General features: G+C 44.0%; 1 protein-coding gene across 3 annotated transcripts; it reads right to left on the bottom strand.

Moving 5' to 3' along the window:
- Positions 1-9,119: 9,119 nt before the first annotated feature.
- LOC132394267 (zinc finger protein 239-like) lies at positions 9,120-20,181 on the bottom strand. Of its 3 annotated transcripts, XM_059970176.1 has the most exons (3): positions 20,079-20,181; positions 19,460-19,834; positions 9,120-12,855 (listed from the first exon to the last, which is right to left on the bottom strand). In XM_059970176.1, the coding sequence occupies exon 3, from the start codon at positions 12,448-12,450 to the stop codon at positions 11,497-11,499; it is 954 nt and encodes a 317-aa protein (XP_059826159.1). In that variant the 5' UTR covers positions 12,451-12,855; positions 19,460-19,834; positions 20,079-20,181; the 3' UTR covers positions 9,120-11,496. The 3 variants fall into 3 exon arrangements, 2 of the variants coding, with proteins under 2 accessions (XP_059826159.1, XP_059826160.1); XM_059970177.1 differs by lacking the exon at positions 19,460-19,834 and having other exon boundaries at positions 20,079-20,146; XR_009512252.1 differs by lacking the exons at positions 9,120-12,855; positions 20,079-20,181 and adding an exon at positions 16,743-17,102 and having other exon boundaries at positions 19,460-20,072.
- Positions 20,182-23,913: the final 3,732 nt, after the last annotated feature.

The raw sequence follows: 23,913 nt of genomic DNA on the forward strand, positions 1-23,913 counted from the left end.
GGTCGAGGGAGCTCACCACGTAGTAGTAACGTGTGTCCTCCGAGGTTATCTGCCGAACGTGGAATTGAGCTTCTGCTTGCTGGAACCATAGGTGAGGTCGCAGCGTCCAGAAGCTTGGCAGTTTTAACGAAACTGTATGAACAGATGCGGCGTCGGTCATCTTCGGCCCAAATATCGTTTGGGCCGTCGGGGTCACCAATTGTAGCGGTGTGCTACACGCAGCGCTGAAATAACGACACGGAGTCGGTAAACTGCAGTTAAAAAAGATTTTATTCGAACTTCGCGGCCTCGCTTTAAAGCCTCCCTGATCCCGCCCTCCCCGCGCGCGGATGCTGGAGGGGGCACATATTCACAGTCACGCGCGGGCTTTTCCCCTTGCTGGTGAAGCAGACTTGGCGCCCTTTTGGGACTGGCCTTCATGCCGGCGCGCTGGCTATTTGTGAGCCGGTTCGAGTGCGCTGGGAAGTGGGTCGCCACAAAACAACTTATCTGAGCTCTTCTCGGAGGCGGCCGCAATGTTTTCGATCTTGACTCTACAGAACCAATGATTATCAGAGAACGTTGCAGCGGGGAGAGTAAATCTGGTTTTGAGCCCGAGAGAAACACAGCACAGGACCTGACTCACCGACACCCGCACCCCGCCACCTCCACTCCTACCAATCCTTAAGCTCATCCCACCTTTCATTTTCAGTTTTTCACCATATTCCCGCGCTCGTCACCGCCAGACCCATTTCAGTGATGAGAAAGCGGGACAGGTCTAGGGACATTCAAGACCAAATCGGCAAAAATGCCACTCATTTGTTACTTCAGTCTTTTGCATAAGAATTAAATGAAAAAAAGAAAGTCAACACGAACTTACAGTAAACTTCCGTCACGTTAGACCAAAATGTTACAGAGAAACGTTTAACACCACAGAACCTATTCATAATTGCACAAATTTTTGAACGGAAACCTCCAGTGCCTACTGTGATTCATGGAAAATAATGTCATCTCACTTCCTGATTTCTAATAAATTTCCATCCGGTCAAATTGTGTGTTGACTCTCCTCTACATTCACTCCAGTAGAATCGCATGTTGATTATTTTTATATTTTTATCCCAGCTATAACTGATTTAAAAAATTGCGTTATAGACACCGACTTATTTTTCAATTGCTTGGAACTTCTGGACTAGTCTAGTGGTGTTGGGTTTTGTGGCTTTCTGGAGATTTACTTAAATATTGCCACGCAGGTCGAATTGTTTACTGCTATTATGAAGTGATTTTGGGATGATAACAGTCGTATGTATTACAATTGGGACAATGTACCATCATGTTCATGTTCATGTACCATCGTCGTTCATTTTCCTCTTTCAAGTCAGCATATTTCTGGTGTATTTCACTTATTAATTTCCGTGTGCTCTGTGTTTTGGAATGGCCATACCTATTAAATAAATTGTTGTCGCATGTTCATCCTGTAATATTATATCCGGACGGGGATCATGTGTTGTCCTATCTCTAATAATGGATCGGTCATAATAGAATTCTGGGGCCCTGACTCCAGAACTGGATAAAGATTGATGAAATTTTGTTGACAGATGCTTTTCACTTGATGGTGCCTGTGTAAGTAATCAGATTTAATTCAACTGTTGCAGGATCCTGTGATGTGTAGGATAGTTTCTGGTTTCACATGGCATATTCTGCTTTTATCGTCTTGAATTTGTTAAGTCTTTTATTGTGCATGTTTTGATGTTTCTGTCTTAACCACCTGGACGTTTATTGCTACAAGGAAACATTCTGTTTCTGGGAAGACGTCTGCAACTTTGAGGCTGTCGTCAGACGCGTTCTCGTTGACACCTCTTCTACTCAGATCGTGGGGATCCCATCCATGGATGGTTATGCTCATCCATTGGCTAACTCTTTCCTCTATAGCAGTGCTTCCCGACCTTTTTAGACCAACGCCCACATAATTGTGGATGCCCTTCTGAAACACCTTCATACTTGCCATGCTCGCCCCTCTTAGCCCCAATATACTTTCCATCGCTCCCACAGTGTAAACGCATGGCTACCATATGCTAATAAGAGTAAAATTGTTCTGCTTTAACGTTTTATTTATCTTTAAACCTATCTTTCACAGTAACTGTACCCTGTCCAGTAGCTGCCGGATTATGACGATAAATGACACAATAGACCTGCAATTTCATTTTCATAAATTCCACTAAACCAGCTTGGCAACCTGTCATATATGGTGCACCATCCGTTGCACAAGAAATCATGTTCCTGATCAAAATAATTTTGTTATCAATTTCACTTCGAGCTTGTCGTGGACTGATTCTCCGTTGATATCTGTTTTCAACTTTTTTACAATCGAGAATCTCCTGATCAATGTTTCTATTCTTGATGAACGGTGGACATGCCATTAGCAATACCTCGTTGTCTCGCACAGTTGACTCATACGGTTGGCTCCGAAATTCTGCTTTATTTTGTAACTCTGTGCAGAGTAGTACTCAATGTCTTTACTCATTTCATCAAGGGGACGAGCTACAGAGTTCTTACTCAGATGAATCGGTTATGACATACTGGTATCCATTTTGAGAACCACGGTGAGCACCTGATACGGCAGGCATTATTAGTCTTTCACTAATTGGATGAGATTTTGCACAATTTTGCTATCATTTTGGAAATGTTATGAGAAGCAATGAAACCACAATCAAAGTCATTTGTAGATTTCCTTGCAAATCTGTCGGGTGTGCAATGCTTTTGAAATTATTCTTCCATCTTCCTGAACTGAGTAATAACCATAAGCAGCATTTGCAGTGTGCCTTTTATGGAAGTGTTCCTGCAATTTTGATGGTTTCATTCATTCATTAGACAGTACAGTATTACGAATAAGACACATGGGTGTCACTGATCTGACGGAAAGGGAATAAAGCAATACTCTAGGGTGGACGCGGATATGCTAGGGTATTTTAAGAGACTCCTGCATGGGCACATGGAGCTTAGAAAAATAAAGGGCTATGTGTAACCCTAGGTAATTTCTAAGGTAAGTTCAGGCTCGTCAGATTTGTGGGCCGAAGGGCCTGTATTGTGCTGTAGGGTTTCTATGTATGTAACATTCTAAAGACTCAATTTTTGTACTTTTTGTTTCTTAGCAGGATTAGAATTCAAGGCTTCGCTACCTTCAGACATAGAGATCGTGCAGTACACACCTATTCATCGTCAACAGGGCTAAATTTTTAAATTGCAGTTCCTGTGCCGCGGGTCAGAGTGAGGTGGTGATCACACTGGTTGCTAATTTATGCATCCGCAATAATATGTTAGATTCGTAAGGTCAGGTGATATTGCTGAAGTTTTAGATGGTTGAGATGGTGCTCTACCAACAGTCAGTAAGGTCTGCTGACTCAAGTTATGTTGTCGATTACCGCCCCACCAAGAATCTTGAATGCCCGCGACGACTGCTATTTGACCCTTGAGACACATAGGAGAAGAGGGCATGACTTCAAGATTGCAGGACATCCTTTTAGAACTGAGATGCAGGAAAATTACAGGCTGGTAAATCTGTGGAAGTTGTTGCCATGAGCGGCTGTGGAGGCCAATTCTTTGGGTGTATTTAAGGTAGAGAGAAGTTCTTGATTAACCATGGCATCAAAGGGTATGGGGTGAAAGCAGGGAAGTGGGGATTACTGGAAGCTTTGGATCAGCCCATGATTGAATGGCGGAATAGAATTGAATGGCCTGCTTCTGCTCCTATCAGTCAATGAAGGTGAATGAGCAAGTGCAACAGGCAGTGAAGAGGGCAAATGGAATGTTGGCCTTTATTACAAGGGGAATTGAGTACAAGAGCAAGGATGTCCTTTGGCATTTGTACAGGGCCCTGGTGAGGCCACACCTGGAATATTGTGTACAGTTTTGGTCTCCAGGTTTAAGGAAAGACATTCTGGCAATGGAGGAAGTGCAGCGTAGATTCACTAGGTTGATTCCTGGGATGGCAGGGCTGTCTTACACAGAGAGATTGGAGAAATTGGGCTTGTACACACTGGAATTGAGGAGAGTGAGAGGGGATCTGATTGAAAAGTTTAACATAATTAAAGGATTTGATAGGATTGAGGCAGGAAATATGTTCCAGATGTTGGGAGAGTCCAGTAACAGAGGGCATGGATTGAGAATAAGAGGTCAGTTATTTAAAACAGAGTTGAGGAAAAACTTCTTCTCCCAGAGAGGTGTGGAGGTGTGGAATGCACTGCCTCGGAAGACGGTGGAGGCCAATTCTCTGGATGCTTTCAAGAAGGAGCTAGATAGATATCTGATGGATAGGGGAATCAAGGGATATGGGGACAAGGCAGGGACTGGGTATTGATAGTGAATGATCAGCCATGATCTCAGAATGGCAGTGCAGACTCGAGGGGCCGAATGGTCTACTTCTGCACCTATTGTCTATATCATCTGGTCTTATGGTAATCGCACCCCCCCCCCCCCCCGTTGGGAATCACCGTTCTGTGGTGATAATTTCTTCACATTTGTGGTTTGAGATTTCATTTTGGTTCAAAGGTGCTAGCATCGATAGTTGAATCATGTTTTCGTTGATGGAAATATATGCTTCGAAGATTTACTGTGAATGGGACAGCGAGAACAGAACTCCCCCAACACACCGTCTGAGTGTGTGCAGCTTTCCCGCCACCTTCATGCCATCTCCCTCCATAGTGCACTCACCTTCTCTGTCTCCCTCTTCCTCCCTACCCCTCACCGTGCATTCACTACTCAGCACACCCTCCTCTCAATCTGTCCTCCATCTTCTCTCAGTCTTGGTTCCTATGCTCCTCCTCTCCCCTCACCCTAAATCTCCCTCTCCCTCTTTCTCACCTCCCGCTCTTACACCCATCACACCAACTTTCTCACACTAAATTTCTCCCCTTTCTGTCAACAAACCACCTCCCCGCCCCTTCACTGACCTACACTGAATCTCTCCCTGTGTTTATTCTAAGATAGCACTGTGTCCTTTTCAATGTGTGATGGTGACACAGGCACAATTGTCTACAAGATTATTTGTCCTGGTGTTCTGTTTGGAGATCAGAACCTACAGGCATTCAGAGTTTGATGAAGCAGATGGGAGAGAGAGCTGAAAGGCAGAGAAAGAGACGGAAAGGGAGAGGGGAGGATGTAGAAGAGGACAGAGAGACCACAGAGAGACAGTGGTAGAGAAAGAGAGAGAGACTTGGGGAGAAAGAAACAAGAGGAAGAGAGTGACAGGGAGAGTCAGCGGGACAGACTGAGGAAAGATGGGAGGAAAGAGGTGGAAGCGAGAAACAGGAAGGGGAGAGAGGCGGAGGCGACAGGGCGGGGAAAGGTTAGCAGGAAATGAGATGGAGGTCAGTGAGAAATAAATGAGCAAAGACGGGCAAAAAGAGGCGCGGGAGAAAGCGTGCCGGAGAAGGTGGAGGGAATAGTGGAGGGAGAGAGATGGGGGAGTTAAACTGGGATAGAAACCAGGCAGAGAGATGGGGGAGGTAAAGAAGGGGAAGAAGGTTGATATCTCTCTTCGTGAGAGCCATGACAGGAATTGATAAGGGCCACTCATTTTAACTGGAGATGGATGGAAATTTCAGGAATTATACATCACCCATATAATTTTCTTTGGGATCAATGAGGTGTCCATCTATCTATCTAGCTGAGTGTACAATCTTCGGGGCTCGTTGCCCCCAAGTGTGTGAAGGCCGGCTGGCTGGGTATATTTGAGGTGGAGATAAATAATCATTTAAGGAAGCAAGGGGCATGGGCACAGGAGAATAGAGGGGCCACAGTCATAATACACACATTTCTGTTCTAAATTGAGGTTCCTCTATTCTGAAGGTGGTCCCCGTGATCCTGGACTCTGCACTGTAGGAAACATCCTCTCCACATCCACTCCATCTGTGCCCTCTGATCCTAGACTCGCCCACTATAGTAAATATCCACTCCACATCCTCTCTATCCATGCCCTCTGGTCCAAGACTACCCGACTATGGGAAACATCCTCTCCACATCCACTCTATCTGTGTCCTCTGGTGCTAGACTCCCCCACAATAGGAAACATCCTCTCCACATGTGCTTGACAAGTTGGTTTCCAATCCACATCGAGTCTCACTGAGTACAGAAGGCCGGATACAGTAACTGAACCTGGCAGACCCGCAGGTGATGTTTGTGATCCTGAACCGAGTTGAGGGAGGAGGTAAATAGGAACGTGTAGCACTTTCCTCGATTTGCAAGGATACATTCCAGGAAATAGATTAGTAGGGTGAGACGAGTGGGCAAGGAAATCCCAATGGAAAGCAGGGAGTTGGGGCGGGGAGTAGAAAAAGATGTGTTTGATTGTTGAAGATAGGAGAAGTTGTGGAAGTGACTGGAGTGAAGGCAGATTTTCAGGAAATACAGCAATTGGGTGTGAGATCAGAATCAATGGCAGTGGAAGGGAAACTGCATTCTTTGAAGAAGGAGGACTTCTCTGACAACCTGGAAAGGAAGGCCTCACCCTGTCAACAAACGTGGTGGAGACGAAGGAAATAGCTTATTTTTTTAAAAACAGGAGGCTTAGTCAAAATATCCATGCAAATCAGTAGGTTTACAAAGAGAAAGTGTAAGAGTGTTTTCTGAGACCTGCCATCTGCCACCGGCAGTGTCTTTCTCGGGTCAGCTGTCGCCTGAATGCACCAGGGTGGATGGTGGAGGGTTTTGCAGAGATGGTGAGTGCTGTAGGGGTCAGAGGGGTTTACAGAAACGGGGAGTGTTATAGAGCTCCAAAGGGTTTTTGGAGATGGTGAGGGGTGTTTGAGCGTTTCTCTACCACTGTGGGAATATACTTTACCTGTAGTTCCAAAATGACATTTTTTTCTGCAACAAAATGAAACCCATATTTTATCGGAGTGATTTGCTAATAATGTTTGTGCAACATTATGCTGAGGGAACCGGAGTACCTGAGTGTAGACCCGCAGACCCTACACTGTATTTCAGCTGCTACTTTTATTTCTTTTTCCAAAGTGCATGACTCTACAGTTCCCTACACTGAATTCCATCTACAATTTTTTTGCCCATTCCTCTAATCTGTCAAAGTCCTTTTGTAGCCTCTCTACTTCCTCAAAACTACCTGTCCCTCCACCTATCTTGGTATCATCGGCAAACGTTGCAACAGAGCTATCAATTCTCCCATCTAACACATTACCATATAACATAAAAAGAATCGGTCCCAACACAGATCCCTGTGGAACACAAGTCACTGGCAGCCAACCGGAAAAGGTTCCCCTTATAACTAGTCTTTGCCTCATGCCAATCATCTACTGCATTATCCATGCAAGAAACTTTCCTGTAATTTCCTGTCATAACTTGTTAAGCAGACACATGGGAGGCACCTTTTCAAGGACCTTCTGAAAATCCAGTTCTGAAAGCACATCCTCAACCGATTCTCCTTTGTTGATCTTGTTACTTCTTCAACAAATTGAAAGAATTTCAACATACTTGTTAGACAAGATTTTCCCTTGAAGACAACATGCTGAGAATGGCTGATTTTATCATGTGCCTCGAAATATCCTGAAAACACATCCTCAATAACTTGACTCCAAAATCTTCCCAATCAGTGGGGTCAGACTAACTGGCCTAAAATTTCTGTTCTTTCACCTCCTTCCCTTCTGGAAGAGTGGAGTGATATTTCCAAATTTCCAGACTTCCAAAACCATATCAGAATCCATTGATTCTTGAAACATCATTACTAATCCCTCCACAATTTCTTCAGCCACCTCTTTCAGAACTCTGGGATGTACATCTGGTCAAGGTGCCGTATTTACCTTCAGACCTTTCTGTTTCCCAAGAACCTTCTCCCGAGTACTGTAACTTTACACACTTCTGACCACTGACATCTGTACTTCCACTGCTAGTGTCCTCTATAGTGAAGACTGATGCAGAATACTTATTCAGTTCATCTGCCAGCTCCTTGTCCCCCATTACTACCCCTCCAGCCTTGTTTTCCAGAGGCCCAATATCCACTCTCACCTCTCCTTTACACTTTCTGTATCGGAAGAAACATTTGGTATCCTCTTTAATATTACTGGCTAGCTTAACTTTGTATTCCATTTTTCCCTTTCTTTCCTAGTTCCCTTTTGTTGCTTTTTAAAAGCTTCCTAAGCTCCTAACTTCTCACCATTGCTTGATCTGTTATATGCCCTTTCTTTGGCTTTTATGTTGGCTTTGCCTTCTCATTAGCCACAGTTTTATCATCTTGTCTTTGGAATTCTTCCTCTTTGGTACACGTGGTTTATCTTATGCCTTCTGAATTGCTTCCAGAAATTCCAACCATTCTGTCGTCATCCCTGCCTATGTTCTTCTCTAAACAAGTTTGGCCATTTCTTCTCTCTGTAATTCTCTTTATTCTATGGTTATACTGGTACATCTCACTTTAGCTACTCCTTCTCACATTTCAGGATAAATTCCAATATTTTAAGATCATTTGCCCCTGTGGGTTCTTTCACCTTAAATATTCTAATTATTTTCTGTTCATTGCACAACACCCAATTGAGAATGGCTGATCCCCAGCTGGGCTCAACCAGGAGCTGCTCTAAAAAGCAATCTTGTGGGCATTCTAGGAAACCCTCCTCTTGGGATCCTGCACCTACCTGATTTTCCAAATATATCTGCATGATTATCTCTCATGACTATTGTAATATTGCTGTTTTGGCATGCATTTTCTTTCTCCCATTGTAATTTGTGGATAATATACCTACTACAATTTGGTGATCTCCAGAAAACTCCCATCAGGGGCTTTTCACCATTGCTATTCTACCCATAATGGTTCTTCCCACAATGACTCAACACCTTCCAACCATATGTCACCGCTTTCTAATGATTTGATTTGATTTTTTTACCAACAGAGCCACACCACCCTCTCTCCCTACCTGCATGTCCTTTCAATGAATATATAAGTATCTGGGACACGACATACTGCAGATGCTGGAAGTCTGGAGCAATACACACAATGTGCTGGAGGAGCTCAGCAAGTCAGGCAGTATCTATGGATGTGAATCAACATTTTAGGCCAAGACCCTTCATCAGAACTCTCGACACGCAGCTATCTGGAATATCAAAAAACAATGAAAATAAAAAAAGTGCAAAAGGAATACTTTTAACAACATTTACTTCAAGGTTTAAGAACATTTGCCAAGCAGATATCCATGGTATAACAAATGGAACAGAGAAAATAGAAATCTACAGTACATTACGGACTCTTTGGCCCACAATGTTGTGCCCGACATGTAACCTACTCTAGAAGCTGCCTAAAATTTTCCTACCACATTGCCCTTTTTCTAAGCTCCATGTACCTATATAAGAGTCTCTTAAAAGACCGTATTGGGAACACCTCTACTCCCTTATCCTGCAGTGCATTCCACGCACATACCATGCGCTTTGTGAAAAAATTACCTCTGACATCCCCTTTGTACCCCATTTCCAAGCACCATAAAATTACACCCCCACGTGTTAGCCATTTCAACCATAGGAAAAATCCTCTGGCTGTCCATATGATCAATGTTTTATCCACAGGATCAATGCCTACAACAAAGGCAATAAACACTTTTGCTATACCCATATTAACGTTTTCCTTAGGCAAAATATCTTGGTCCCATTCCAATCCGGAAACTTTACAAAGAAAGACAGAAACTGAAATGACAAATTAGGAAAAGACTATTTATACTCAAAGACACTTAGATTAACACTACCGAGGACAGAAGGAGGAAGAGCTGTAACAGACATTTAATAAAATCACCAATAGTCTGATAAGACTTCTGAAGTATATGTTTTCATACAAAATAAACAGGATTCAGCACACCATGCAGGTATATGCAATTCTGATGAGAAATACAGACCAGAAAACTTAATGAGAGGCCAACTCAGAAAAATGAATCCTCACTATGGAAGAAAACATTAACCAGTGGGATGAGTATGATCCTCCATGGGAGACATCCCAATGATCTGAGCTGATGAGATGGTGACAAGGAAGCATCGAGCACCTGACTGAGAGTTGGAGATCCCTTCCCAGAAACAGGGGTTCTTGGGGAAATACTGTACAGGACAAGGTGGTTAACATATTAAAAAATGAAAACTACATAAAAGACAAACAGGCAATAAATGCAGAAAATGCCAGGAGAAACCAGACACAATCCAACACAATCCAACACATTCCATGATCTTGCAGCAGTTTAACTCAATCTGATTACTAACAAAGGTACAATCAAGTGGCAAATATCATTCAGCAAAATCTTGCTTTAAAATACAAACTCATGAATGCCCTCCATCACTTCATAAAGGCACCATATATTCAAGACTGATCCAGATTTAGAATCAAAATCTTACAAATTATATGACAATCAATATATTATTTCAGATAGGACAATCCATAGCAAACATCTGGATATAATATTACAGGATAAACAAGCAGGAACAACTCCCTCGATAGATCATCCCAACACACACGTTCCTCGACCAATACAGCACCTCACAACAGGTATTGCTTGTGTCATCAGTCAGACAACCAAATTATTTCTCAGTCAATCAGCTTCCAAATGTTGCTACTCTGTCATTCATTTCCATGTCCCGCTGCTGAGTCCCTTCTCCTCATCATATGTTCCTACCCCGACCATTCTCCAGAACCCCAAACTCTGCCCTGTGCAGACCCGCCTCTGGTTTCTGACCCTGCACCGTGGAACATCCAACTGATGGTTTCCCATTCTGCTTTCAGTCTTTAGAGGACAAGAGTCTTTTCTAACAACCCTTTAGAAGCAGGGAAAATGACCCATAATGTGGAAATGAGTCATGATTAAGGAGGTTAACTACCAATGTCATTCTTCCTCAGCCCAGAGATTAGAGGGGCAAAGAACACTTCAGACAGAACTGCAGTCAGCTCAACTTCTTCAGTCTGCAGAAAATTGAAGGGAAATCTCTTCACTGTTTGGAACCCATCACCACAGGGAGAACAAGAGATGAACAACAGGGGAGGATTTAAAAGGACTGTCGTGGAACTGAATCACTAGCAGGGTCCAGTCCACCTGAGTTGACTCTCTACTGCACACTAGGTGTGTTATAAATTCACTAAGTACCAGAGACAGAGTTTCAAATAGAACTGATTTACTTATCTCACATTCAGAACATTAAACTCCAGTCCCATTAAAGGTGAATATGCAGCAGAAGAAACTCCTCCTATGCCCAGTGACCAGGGTACAGAACTGGATGTGATGAGCAGCAGCAATAATTGCAGAGTTCAGCACCGACAGTCACTCTCGAAATTGCATTCAGCAATGGTGATGGACAAATATCCAGCATGCAGCTTACTGAAACTTTCTCCCCAGTGTGAACCTGGTAGTGTGTCACAAGGTTAGATTACTGAGTGAATCCGTTCCCACACTCACAGTAGGTGAACGGCCTCTCCCCCGTGTGTACTCAATGATGCACATTCAGTTGAGATGACTGAGAGAATCTCTTCTCAATGTCTGAGCATGAGATCGGTCGCTACCCAGTGTGAACTCGCTGGTGTCTCTGTAGGTGAGATGACCACATGAACCCTTTCCCACATTCACAGCAGGTGAACGGCCTCTCCCCACTGTGAACTCGCTGGTGTGCCAACAGATCAGATGACCGAGTGAATCCTTTCCCACAGTCTGAGCAGGTGAACGGCCTCTCCACAGTGTGAACTCGCTGGTGTGCCAGCAGATCAGATGACCGAGTGAATCCCTTCCCACAGTCTGAGCAAATGAACGGCCTCTCCCCAGTGTGAACTCGCTGGTGTGCCAGCAGATCAGATGACCGAGTGAATCCCTTCCCACAGTCTGAGCAAGTGAACGGCCTCTCCCCAGTGTGAACTCGCTGGTGTGCCAGCAGATCAGATGACCGAGTGAATCCCTTCCCACAATCTGAGCAGGTAAATGGCCACTCCCCAGTGTGAACTGACTGGTGAGCCAGTAGTTCAGATGACTGAGTGAATCCTTTCCCACAATCTGAGCAGGTAAACCGCCACTCCCCGGTGTGAACTGACTGGTGTCTCTGTAGGGTGGATGATTGAGTGAATCCCCTTCCACAGTCTAAGCAGGTGAACGGCTTCTCCCCAGTGTGAACTCGTTGGTGACTCTGTAGGTTGGATGACTGAGTGAATCCCTTCCCACAGTCTGAACAGGTGAATGGCTTCTCCCCAGTGTGAACTGACCGGTGTCTCAGTAGGTGAGATGCCTGAGTGAATCCCTTCCCACAGTCTGGGCAGGTGAACGGCTTCTCCCCAGTGTGAACTCGCTGGTGACTCTGTAGGTTGGATGATCGAGTGAATCCCTTCCCACAGTCTGAGCAGGTGAATGGCCTCTCTCCAGTGTGAACTCTCTGATGTACCCTCAGTTTAGATGAGCAAGTGAATCCCTTCCCACATTCCGAGCATGTGAATGTCTGCTCCCCACTGTGAACTCGCTGGTGAGCCATTAGTTCAGATGACCGAGTGAATCGTTCCCCACAAATTCAGCAGATGACCAGCCTCTGGCCAGTGTGAGCTGACTGGTGTATCCACAGGTGTGAAGACCGACTGAATCCTTTATCACCCACAGAACAGGTGAATGGCCTTGTCCCAGTGTGAATTTGCTGATGTACTTTCAGTTGAGATGACCAAGTGAATCCATTCCCACTGTCTGAGCAGGTGAATGGCCTCTCCCGTGTAAAATGATGGGCATGCCAGTCAGTCAGATGTCCACCTGAATCCCTCCCCACAGTCTCAGCAGGAAGGATAATCACGTGAATCTCTTGCTCCACTTCGTAAATATCCAGACAGAGACATCAAAGTGGTGTTTTGTGTTCGAGATTCATGTAGATAATTTCCTTGTCATTTTTAACCTGTAAAAAGATTCATAAAATCCATCAGTGAGTGAAGGACAACATTTCAGATGAGATCACTTGAGGTGCCAAGGTGTGATCTGCTATCAAGATTCAAAATTGAAAAACTTTATTGTCATTCTAACCGTACATCAGCTCTGCAGGGCAGAATGAGACAGAGTTTCCCAGGGGCAGTGCAATCATAACATAACAAACGTAACACTAAATAATAAACATAACAATAAATAGTAAAACACAACAACCACATGTCAGTTAAAATCAAGTTCTAAGTGTCCAGTGCAAGTTAAAAGTGTCCAAAGCAGAGTCAGGTAGAGCAGCTATTTAGCAGTCTGACTGCCTGTGGGAGGAAGCTGTTTAGTAGCCTTGTGGTTTTTGTTTTGATGCTCCTGTAACATTTGCCTGATCGCAGAAGAACAGACAGTACATGGAGAGAGTGTTAGGGGTCTTTAATGATGTAATCACACTGTTACAGTGAGGTTCAACCCAAGTTGGTTGGTCTGCACAGCTGTTACGAGGGGTCACAGTTTAAGGATAAAGGGGAAGACTTTTAGGACCGAGATAAGGAAAAACTTCTTCACACGCAGAGTGGTGAATCTGTGGAATTATCTGCCACAGGAAACAGTTGAGGCCGGTTCATTGGCTATATTTAAGAGGAAGTTAGATATGGCCCTTGTGGCTAAAGGGATCAGGGGGTATGGAGAGAAAGCAGGTACAGGGTTCTGACTTGGATGATCAGCCATGATCATACTGAATGGCAGTGCAGGCTTGAAGGGCCGAATGGCCTACTCCTGCACCTATTTTCTATGTTTCTATGTGAAAAGGAATTTGAGTGAATGTTAGTATTACTTAAGGTTCTTGTCACAGTCATGGAAAAGTACAACACAGAAACAGGCCCTTTGGCCCATCTAGTTTGTGTTGAACTATTTAAATTGTCTACTACCATACCTCTACCATCCAGAAACCTATACAAACCTCTTAAATGTTGAAATTGAGCTCGCGTGCACCACTTGTGCTGGCTGCTCATTCCCACACCTGGATGAGCATCTGTGTGAAGAAGTTTCCCCACATGTTCCCCTTAACTCTTCACCTTTCACCCTTAATCCATGGTCTCTGTTTGTAGTGGTAAAAGCCAGCTTGCAATTACCCTATCCATAACCCTCATAATTGTGGTACATCTCCATCAAATCTCCCCTCAATCTTCTACGTTCCAAGGAATAAAGCCCAGACCTGTTCAATCTCTCCGTATAACCTAAGGCCTCCAGACAACATCCTTGTGAATTTTCTCTGAACTCTTTCAAACTCTTTTTCATCTTTCCTGTAGGTTGGTGACCAAAAGTGCACACAATATTCCAAATTAGGCCTCACCAATGTCTTGTACAAAGTCAACATAACACCTATCTCCTGTCTTCAGTACTTTGGTTTATGAAGGCCAATGTGCCAAAATCCTTCTTTCCGTCCCTATTGAACTGTGACTCCACTTTCAGTGAATTATAGACCTGTATTCCCAGATCCCTTTCTTCAACAACTCTCCTCAGCGCCCGACCAGTCACTGTGTAAGACCCACCCTGGTAGTTCCTACCAAAGTGCAATACCTCACACTTGTCTCCATTAAATTCCATTTTCCATTTCTCAACCCATTTTTCCAGCTGGTCCAGATCACACTGCAAGCCATGATAGTCTTCCTTGCTGTCCACTACACCCCCAGTCTTGGTTTCATTCACAAATTTGCCTATCCAGCTAAGCACGTTAACATCCGGATTACTGATATAGATGACAAACAACAACAGATCCAGCACTGATCCCTGCGGCACAACACTAGTCACAGGCTTCCAGTCAGAGAGGCAGCCATCTGCTACCATACTCTAGCTTCTCTCAAAGACAGTGTTGCATCCAATATACTGTGTAATCTTGAATGCTGAGTGACTGAACCTTCTTGACCAACCTCTCAAATAAGACTTTGTCTAGTGCTTTGCTAAAGTCCATGTAGACAACATCCACTGCCTTGCCTTCATCCACTTTCCTGATAACTTCCTCAAGAGACTCTATAAGATTGGTCAGATATGACCTACCATGCAGAAAGCCATGTTAATCAGTTAATCAGTCCACATCTATTCAAATAATTATATATCCGATTCCTGCAAATATGTTCCAATAACTTTCCCACTACTGATGTCAAGCTCACCAACATAAAATTTCCTCATTTATTTTTAGAGCTTTTCCTGAACAGCTGAACATTGGCTGTCCTCCGATCCTCCAGTCCCTCACCTGTCACTGGGGATGATTTAAATATCTGTGCTTGGGCCCCTACAATTTCTGCACTTGTCTTCCGCAGGGTCCTACGGAATAACTTGTCAGGCCCTGGAGATTTGGTAATTTGCCTTAAGACAGCAAACACCACCACCTCTGTAATCTGTACAGGGTCCATGAAGTTAATGCTGCTTTGCCTCACTTCTACAGACTGTGTCCATCTCCTGAGTAAATACAGATGCAAAAAAAAATCTCCCCCATCTATTTTGTCTCCTTGTATGGATTACCATTCTGATCTTCCAGAGGATTATTTTTTATTTCCCTTGCAATCTTTTTACTCTGAACATATCCGCAGAATCCCTGAGGATTCTCCTTCACCTTGTCTGCTGGGGCAACCTCATGCCTTCTTTTTATTTCTTTCGTAAGTGTTCACTTGAATTTCCTGTACTTCATATGTAACCCATTTGTTCTCATTTGCCTGTACCTGGTATGCATCTCTTTTTTATTGATCTGGGAGATGAAAGCCAAAGGGGTGATAGAGTTGCACAGTGGGAGGTGGGGGTAGGGGTAGTTAAACTATAGTTGCAGGGGGAATGGGAGCCTGAATAACAGAACAGATAGTGGAGGGGTTGTGGAGACAGATGTTGTTCAGACCTCAAAGTCAAGAATGAAAATGTTGAGCATGGTGCAGTGAATATCCTGATCCCTGAATATTTCAATACAAGGAGCAGTGTAGAAAAGGCGGATGTGTTCAGGGCATGAATCAATACCTGGAATTATGACACTAGGACCTGGTAACTGTGGACTGGGACAGGCTGTTTTATGGCAAAGAAATGCAAGAGAACAAATAAGAAATAAATCAGGATGGCTAAAAGAAGGCATGAGATTGCCCTCACAGAAAAAATGAAGGATAATCCTCAGGGATTCCAGAGGCCATTCACCTGCTGTGAATGTGGGAAGGGATTCACTCAGTAATCTAACCTTGTGACACACTACCAGGTTCACACTGGGGAGAAAGTTTCAGTAAGCTGCATGCTGGATATTTGTCCATCACCATTGCTGAATGCAATTTTGAGAGTGACTGTCGGTGCTGAACTCTGCAATTATTGCTGATGCTCACCACACCCAGCTCTGCACCATGGTCACTGGGCATAGGAGGAGTTTCTTCTGCTGCACATTCACCTTTAATGGGACTGGAGTTTAATATTCTGGAACTGAGGCAAATAAATCAGTTCTATTTTAAATTCTGTCTCCAGTAATTAGTGAATTTATAACACCCCTAGTGTACAGTAGAGACAGATTAAGAGCAAAAGGATTGCAAGGGACAAAGTTGGCCCTCTGGAAGACCGGAATGGCAATCCACATGTGGAACCAAAGCAGATGGGGGAGATCTTAAATATTTTTTTCATCTCTATTTACTCGGGAGATGGACACAAGGTATATGGGAGTGTGGGAAAGTGGCATTAAAATCGTGGACCCTGTATAGATTAAAGAAGAGGAGCTGTTTACTATCTTTTTTTTCATAATTTTTTTTTATTGAGTTTTCAAATAATTACAGAAATAAAGAAAATATATGAAAAAAAAATATATATATATATACCCTTCCCCCCCCTTAACCCCTCCCCCCCAACATCCCTATGTAGATAAAAAAAGAAAGGAAAAAAAAAGAAAGAGTGCCTGGATATCGGAAGATCCCCACATGCTCCATGGAGTTCGTAATAACTTAAATATATATATTTATTTATTTCCCCAAATAACCAATTATTTCATCTTCGGAGCACCTATATATTTAATCCTGTCTTTTGTAAGTAAGGGTGCCAAATTTTCAAAAATGTTTCATATTTATCTCTTAAATTGTAAGTAATTTTTTCAAGTGGAATACAGCCATAAATTTCCTTCTTCCAACGATCTATACTTAAGTATGTATCCGATTTCCAAATAACTGCAATAGCTATCCCGAGGATAAATCTTCAGGGCATGACAAGGTGTTCCCTCAGACCCTATGGGAGGCAAGTGAAGAAATTGTAAGGACCCTAGCAGAGATAATTAAATCATCCTTAGTGATGGGGGAGTTATCAGAGGATTGTAGGATAGACAAAGTTATTTCACTGTTCAACATAGAACATAGAAATCCAGCATACTCCAGACCATGCAACCCACAATGTTGTGCCAACCATATAACTTACTCTGCCATTTCCCTAGCGCATAGCCCTCTACTTTTCTAAGCTCCATGTTTTCTAAGAGGTTGTGAAAAGACCCTACTGTACTTGCCTCGACCACCGCTGCTGGCAGTACATTCCACGCACCCACCACTGTCTGTGTATAAAACTTACCCCTGCAATCCCCTCGATACCTATTTCCAAGCACCTTAAAACTATGCCCCTCCTATTAGCCATTTCAACCCTGGGAAAAGCCTCTGGCTATCCACACAATCAATGACCCTCATCATCTTATACATCTAAAAAGGCTCTAAACATAAACAAGGAAATTATACATTGCTTTGAGGATTTGTTGGAAGTATACAAATTATGAGGGTATGGATAGGGAAAATGCAAGCAGGCTTTTTCCACTGATGTTGGGTGGGATGACAACCAGAGGTCATGGGTATGTGGCTTCCCCATTTAGTGAAGATTTAATGGGAATATGTGGAAAACCTCTTCACTGAATTGACCGTGAGAGTGTGGAATGAGAACTCAAATTCACGATTTAAGAGGAGTTTGGATAGTTACCTGGATGGTAGGGACATGGATGGCTATGGTCCCGGTGCAGGTCAATGCATTAGGATCTCACCTGGTCTGTACAAAACCCTGTGTGGTGAAAAAGGCACCTTTTTCACCTAAGACTGTTGAAGAAGTTTCATATGATTCCCCAAATCCCAGGAACTTTCTTCAGAGGCACACTTGAGAGTATCCTGAGAGTCTGCACCACTGCCTGGTGTGGGAACTATACTCCCCTCAGTTGCAGGACACTGCAGAGAGTGGTGCAGACAGCCTAGCACATCTGTAGATGTGAACTTTCCACTATCCAGAATATTAATATTATTGTGTAAAAAGGACCCATAGGATCATTGGGGAGCTCAGTCACCCCAACCACAGAATGTTGCAGCTGCTACCATCCAGGGAACTGCATTGCAGCATAAAAGCCAGGACCAGCAGGCTCCAGCACAGCTTCTTCCACCAGACTGCTTAATTCATGCTGATCCAATTGCATTTCTATGTTATGTTGAATGTCCTGTTGTACATATTAATTATTATAAATTACTATAAATTGTACATTGCACATTTAGACAGAGACATAACGTAAAGATTTCTACTCATGTTTGTGAAGGATGTAAGTAATAATATCAATGCAAACTCTCCACTCTCTGTTCTGTCATTCTGGCTCCAATTCTCCCTGCAACTTTAGTTAAACTACCCACCCCACAGGGAAGCACAAGCAAACCTTACCACTAGGATATTAGTCCCCTCTTGTTCTGTTCCCTAACAAATCCCCTATCACTCCTTTGACTTTCCTCTGTCAGTTAATCCCCCCGCCAACAGTTTCTAAAGTGTCTAACTGTAGTTGTGGGGGATGGCCACAAGAGTACAATGGCTATTTAACTTAATTCCCCTTCCTGACTCTCACCCAGTTTCCTGTGTCCTGCACCTTGGGTGTAATCCACCTCTCTTTATGTCATATTTATCACCCCCTCCAACTCCCAGATGATCCAGAAGCCATCCATTTCCAGCTCCAACTCCTTAAAGTGCAGCTGAATGCATATCTTGTAGGTGAGGGTGTCAGGGACACTGGAGGTCTCCCCACCTTCCCATCAATATCCACTCTAATTTGTAATGACCAGTGTGCACATAATCTTGTGCTGTGCAATTTTTTGCCCAGTGACAACAACATCTGGGCAGTAAGTTTTATATTTTGAAGTATTCATTTTAACAGCTAGCAAATCACTGACGATAAGAACTTTGATCTCCTCTGGGTTTGATTGAGTTCATCTGCACTCTCGCACAACCTATGTAGCAGGCCTGTAACAGGTAATGAAGCATTTTCTCGCTAGTTTTGCAGACCATGCATACGTGATTTACTTGCTGAATGACCCTTTAAAAAGTCATATTTCCAAATATCACTCCACTTCTTCCCACTTGCAAAGTCTCCAGCAACTTTTCAATCGTCAGAATACACACAGATAACACCAGTTTCTGTATTGTACATAAATATTTCCCCTGAACCCTCCCCCAGGTGACTGATGGTGGTGAACTCAGTGATAGCAATGCCAATGAATATGAAGGGAAGGGCAGTTTGGCACATTTGTGATGTGAAAGCTACTTGTTGCCCAGGGTAAAGGTGTTTTGATATTATTACGTACCCAGACAGAATGAGTCAAAACATGTTCTCACGGGTAGAAAAGTCCAGAAGAAGAGGAGGTAGAACAAGCAACACACACAAAATGCTGGAGGAACTCAGCAGGCCAGGCAGCATCTATGGAAAAGAGTACCAATGCTGAGTTCCTCCGGCATTTTGTGCGTGTTGCTTGGATTTTCAGCATCTGTAGATTGCCTCCTGTCTGTGATTGGAGGTAGAACAAAGGTGATTTCCTCAACTGGCGATGGAAAAGATTTTGTTCCCTTTCTCCGAGTTCCGAATCCTTGCATTTAAATAACTGGAGCTCAGCTCTGTCTGAGAGATCCATCGGTTCCCATTCCCTCATCAGCCGGAAGCTCCCCGGGGCCCGTGTACGGATCTAAAAAAGCAAACACGAGGAAATCTGCAGATGCTGTAAAGTCAAGCAACACGCGTACAGTTTCAGGCCAAGACTCTCCTTCTTCCTTTTGATGCTGCCTGGCCTGCTGTGTTCCACCGGCATTTTGTGTGTGTTCCGTGTACGGATCGTGAGGCTGAGAGAGGGAAGTGAGCAAAACTGTCCCGGGATTGCGAGTCACGGTGTCCGGAGTTGACAACACGTAATCGGTGTTCAAAGTCCATACCTGCAAATCTACAATAACCTGCATCGATCTCCCGAGGCCTTTTGTGCACTGCGCGCATGCGATATTTTATAAACGTCACAACCCTGACGCATGCGCATTTGATCAACACTTCAGCGACGGTGAATTTTTATCGCAGAGCTTTCTGGGTAATCACGATGCCATTAAACATTTCTGCAAGCACCGGTTCCATGTCCATACCTCCGTACTTTTTTTGAGTGTATAGAAGACTCAGCAGCTGTTTTAATGCAGAAAGTGGCTCCCAGAAACAATATACACAATATCCTGCAGCTAATGTCAAAGTACAATCCTCTCACAAATGCAGATATAAAACACAAGAGATTCTGCAGTTGCTGGAAATACAAAACTCTCTGGCACTGAGTCTGATGCCGCGGCTCAGAAGAGCTAGGAGATGAAGATAATTGCGGTGTTGATAGGAGATTCTTAGTCGGAGGGACAGAGACAATGTTCTGTGGGCGCGATAGAGAGATCCACATGGTATGTTGCCTCCTTAGTCCCAGGACCAGGGGTGTCTCGGATCGCGTCCATGGTATTCTCAAGGGCGAGGGTGAGCAGCCCGGAGTCTTGGTGAATATTGGAACCAGTGGCATACGTAGACAAGATCCTTAAGAGAGATTTTAAGGAGGCAGTTAAAGTGCTGAGAAACAGGGTAGTAATCTCTGAATTCAACTCGAATCACCTTTATTGTCATTTCGACCATAACTGGTGCAGTACATAGCAAAAATGAGACGACGTTTTTCAGGACCATGGTGTTACATGACACAGTACAAAAACTAGACTGAACTACGAAAAAAAAACAGAGAGAGAAAAAAACAACTACACTAGACTACAGACCTACCCAGGACTGCATAAAGCGCACAAAACAGTGCAGGCATTACAATAAGTAATAAACAGGACAATAGGGCAGTAAGGTGTCAGCCCAAGTTCTGGCTATGGAGGAGTCTGATAGCTTGGGGGAAGAAACTGTTCCATCGTCTGGTCGTGAGAGCCCGAATGCTTTGGTGCCTTTTCCCAAACAGCAGAAGGGAGAAAAGTTTGTATGAGGGGTGCACGGGGTCCTCCATAATGCTGTTTTCTTTGCAGATGCGGTGTGTGGTGTAAATGTCCGTGATGGTGGGAAGAGAGACCCCGATGATCTTCTCAGCTGACTTCACAATCCGCTGCAGGGTCTTGCCATCCGAGGTGGTGCAATTTCCGAACCAGGCAGTGATGCAGCTGCTCAGGATGTTCTCAATACAACCCCTATAGAATGTGATGAGGATGGGGGGGGGGGATGGTGGGAGATGGACTTTCCTCAGCCTTCACAGAAAGTAGAGACACTGCTGGGCTTTCTTTGCTATAGAGCTGGTGTTAAGGGACCAGGTGAGATTCTCCACCAGGCGAACACCAAGAAATTTGGTGCTCTTAACTATCTCTACCGAGGAGCCGTCGATGTTCAGTGGGGTGTGGTCACTCCGTGCCCTCCTGAAGTCAAAAACCATCTCTTTTGTTTTGTTCACATTCAGAGACAGGTTGTTGGCTCCGCACCAGTCTGTTGGCCGCTGCATCTCCTCTCTGTAAGCTGACTCGTTCTTACTGATGACACCCACCACGGTCGTGTCATCAGCGAACTTGATGATGTGGTTCGACCTGTGTGTTGCAGCACAGTTGTGGGTCAGCAGAGTGAACAGCAGTGGACTGAGCATACAGCCCTATGGGGCCCCCGTGCTCAGTGTGATTGTGTTGGAGATGCTGCTCCTGATCCGGACAGACTAAGGTGTCCCCCAGTCAGGAAGTCTAGGATCCAGTTGCAGAAGGAGGTGCTCAGGCCCAGTAGACTCAGCTTTCCAATCAGTTTCTGAGGGATTATTGTGTTGAATGCAGAACTGAAGTCTATGTACAGCATCTGAACATATGTGTCTTTTTGGTCCAGGTGGGTGAGGGCCAGGTGGAGGGTAATGGCAATTGTGTCGTCTGTTGAGCAGTTGGGACTGTACGCAAACCGCAGGGGGTCCAGTGAGGGGGGCAGCAGGGTCTTGATATACCTCATGACGAGCCTCTCGAAACACTTCATGATGATGGATAATGGATGGTCTAGTGCTGCCTATGCCACGTGATGGAATGATTTGGTAGGTGATGGCGAGGCTTCACTTGGAGCATTGTCAGCAGATTTGTGTCCCTGATTGTAGAAAGGATGCACTGGACCTTGGAGAGGATTTAAAGGAGGTTCACAAAAATTATTCGAGGTTTGAAAGGCTGTCATATGAAGAGTGTTTCCTGGCTCTCTACCTGTATTCACTGGAATTCAGAAGGATAAGGGGTGATGTAATTGAAACCTATCGAATCGTAAAATGTTTTGACAGAATGGATGTGGGGAGGATGTTTCCTATGGTGGGAGAGTCTAAGACCAGATAATACAGCCTCAGAATAGAAGGTTTAAGAACGAAGATGCAGAGGAATTTCTTTAGCCAGAGACTAGTGAATTTGTTGAATTCGTAGCCACAGGTAACTATGCAGTCCAAGTCTGTATGTATATTTAAGGCAGAGGTTTATAGATTCTTAATGGTCAGGGCATGAAGAGATATGGAGAGAAGGCAGGAGATTGGGGCTGAGAAGGATAATGGATCAGCCATGATGAAATGTCGACAGAGGCTCGATGGGCCAAATGGCCTAATCCTCCTCCTCTGTCTTATGGTCTTAAAACATAGCGGCACATATCTGAAGTTTCATCCCGCATTCCCGCCCGCCCACTCATACTGCAATATGCCCCAACCTCTATCTTCAGCGTCTGGGCCTTGATTATAATCTAAAACTTTAGTTCTATTGGCCATTGAGAGGGTTTCCAAACACTCAGAATAAAATGGCAAGAATAAAACAAATTTAAAATGTGTTTATCTGCTGAACAACATTTCAAAACGGATCAGCTGTTGTTAATACAGTTCTTTCTTTTAAACCGTTGCTCATCGTTTTAGAACTGATATTAATCTTAACATAAATTCTGGAAAAACTCAGCCACGCAAACAGAAAACGAGGAAAATTTAGAAGAGAGACGATGACATAAGACTATAACATATAGGAGCAGAAGTAGGTCATTCAGCCCATTGAGTTCACTCCGCCATTAAATCATGTGCTGATCCAATACTTCCAGTCACTGCCACTCCACTGCCTTCTCCGAATACCCTTTGATGCCCTGGCTAATCAAGAACCTATCTATCTCCACCTTAAATACACCCAACGACATGGCCTCCAGAGCCGCTTGTGGCAATAAATTCCACAGATTTACCACCCTCTGGCTAAAATAATTTCTCTGTATGTCGGTTCTAAAAGGACGTCCTATGATCCTGAAGTCGTGCCCTCTTGTCCGAGAATTCCCGACCATGGGAAATAACTTAGCCATATCTAATCTGTTCAGGCCTTCGAACATTCGGAGTGCTTCTATGAGATCGGCATTATTCTCCTGAAATCCAGGGAATACAGCCCAAGAGCTGCCAGACGTTCCTGTTACATACCACGTGAGTATCTTGTTACTGTCACATGACCATGACATAATTAAGTATCTGGTCAGCGTAATGTAATGGTCTTGTGATGGTGGAGTGATGTATTTTCCCGCCAGTGTGAGGTCATGTGATGGCCTGTTTCAACAGGTATGAAACGGGGAAAGCCTTGCTGTGATGCATGTTATGCTGTGTATTTGGTTTCATGATGCAGTCTTGTTTTAAAGTGGAGTTTTGATTCTTACTATAAGGTACATTGTTGTTGTACCGGCAGTTTTGAAAATCACCACCAGTTATGTTTGATGTATCTTCGATTTAATTTTAAAGTCTAAGGATTGGAGAGT

The sequence above is a fragment of the Hypanus sabinus genome, chromosome 5, assembly GCF_030144855.1.
Source record: "Hypanus sabinus isolate sHypSab1 chromosome 5, sHypSab1.hap1, whole genome shotgun sequence".
Taxonomy (NCBI): domain Eukaryota; kingdom Metazoa; phylum Chordata; class Chondrichthyes; order Myliobatiformes; family Dasyatidae; genus Hypanus; species Hypanus sabinus.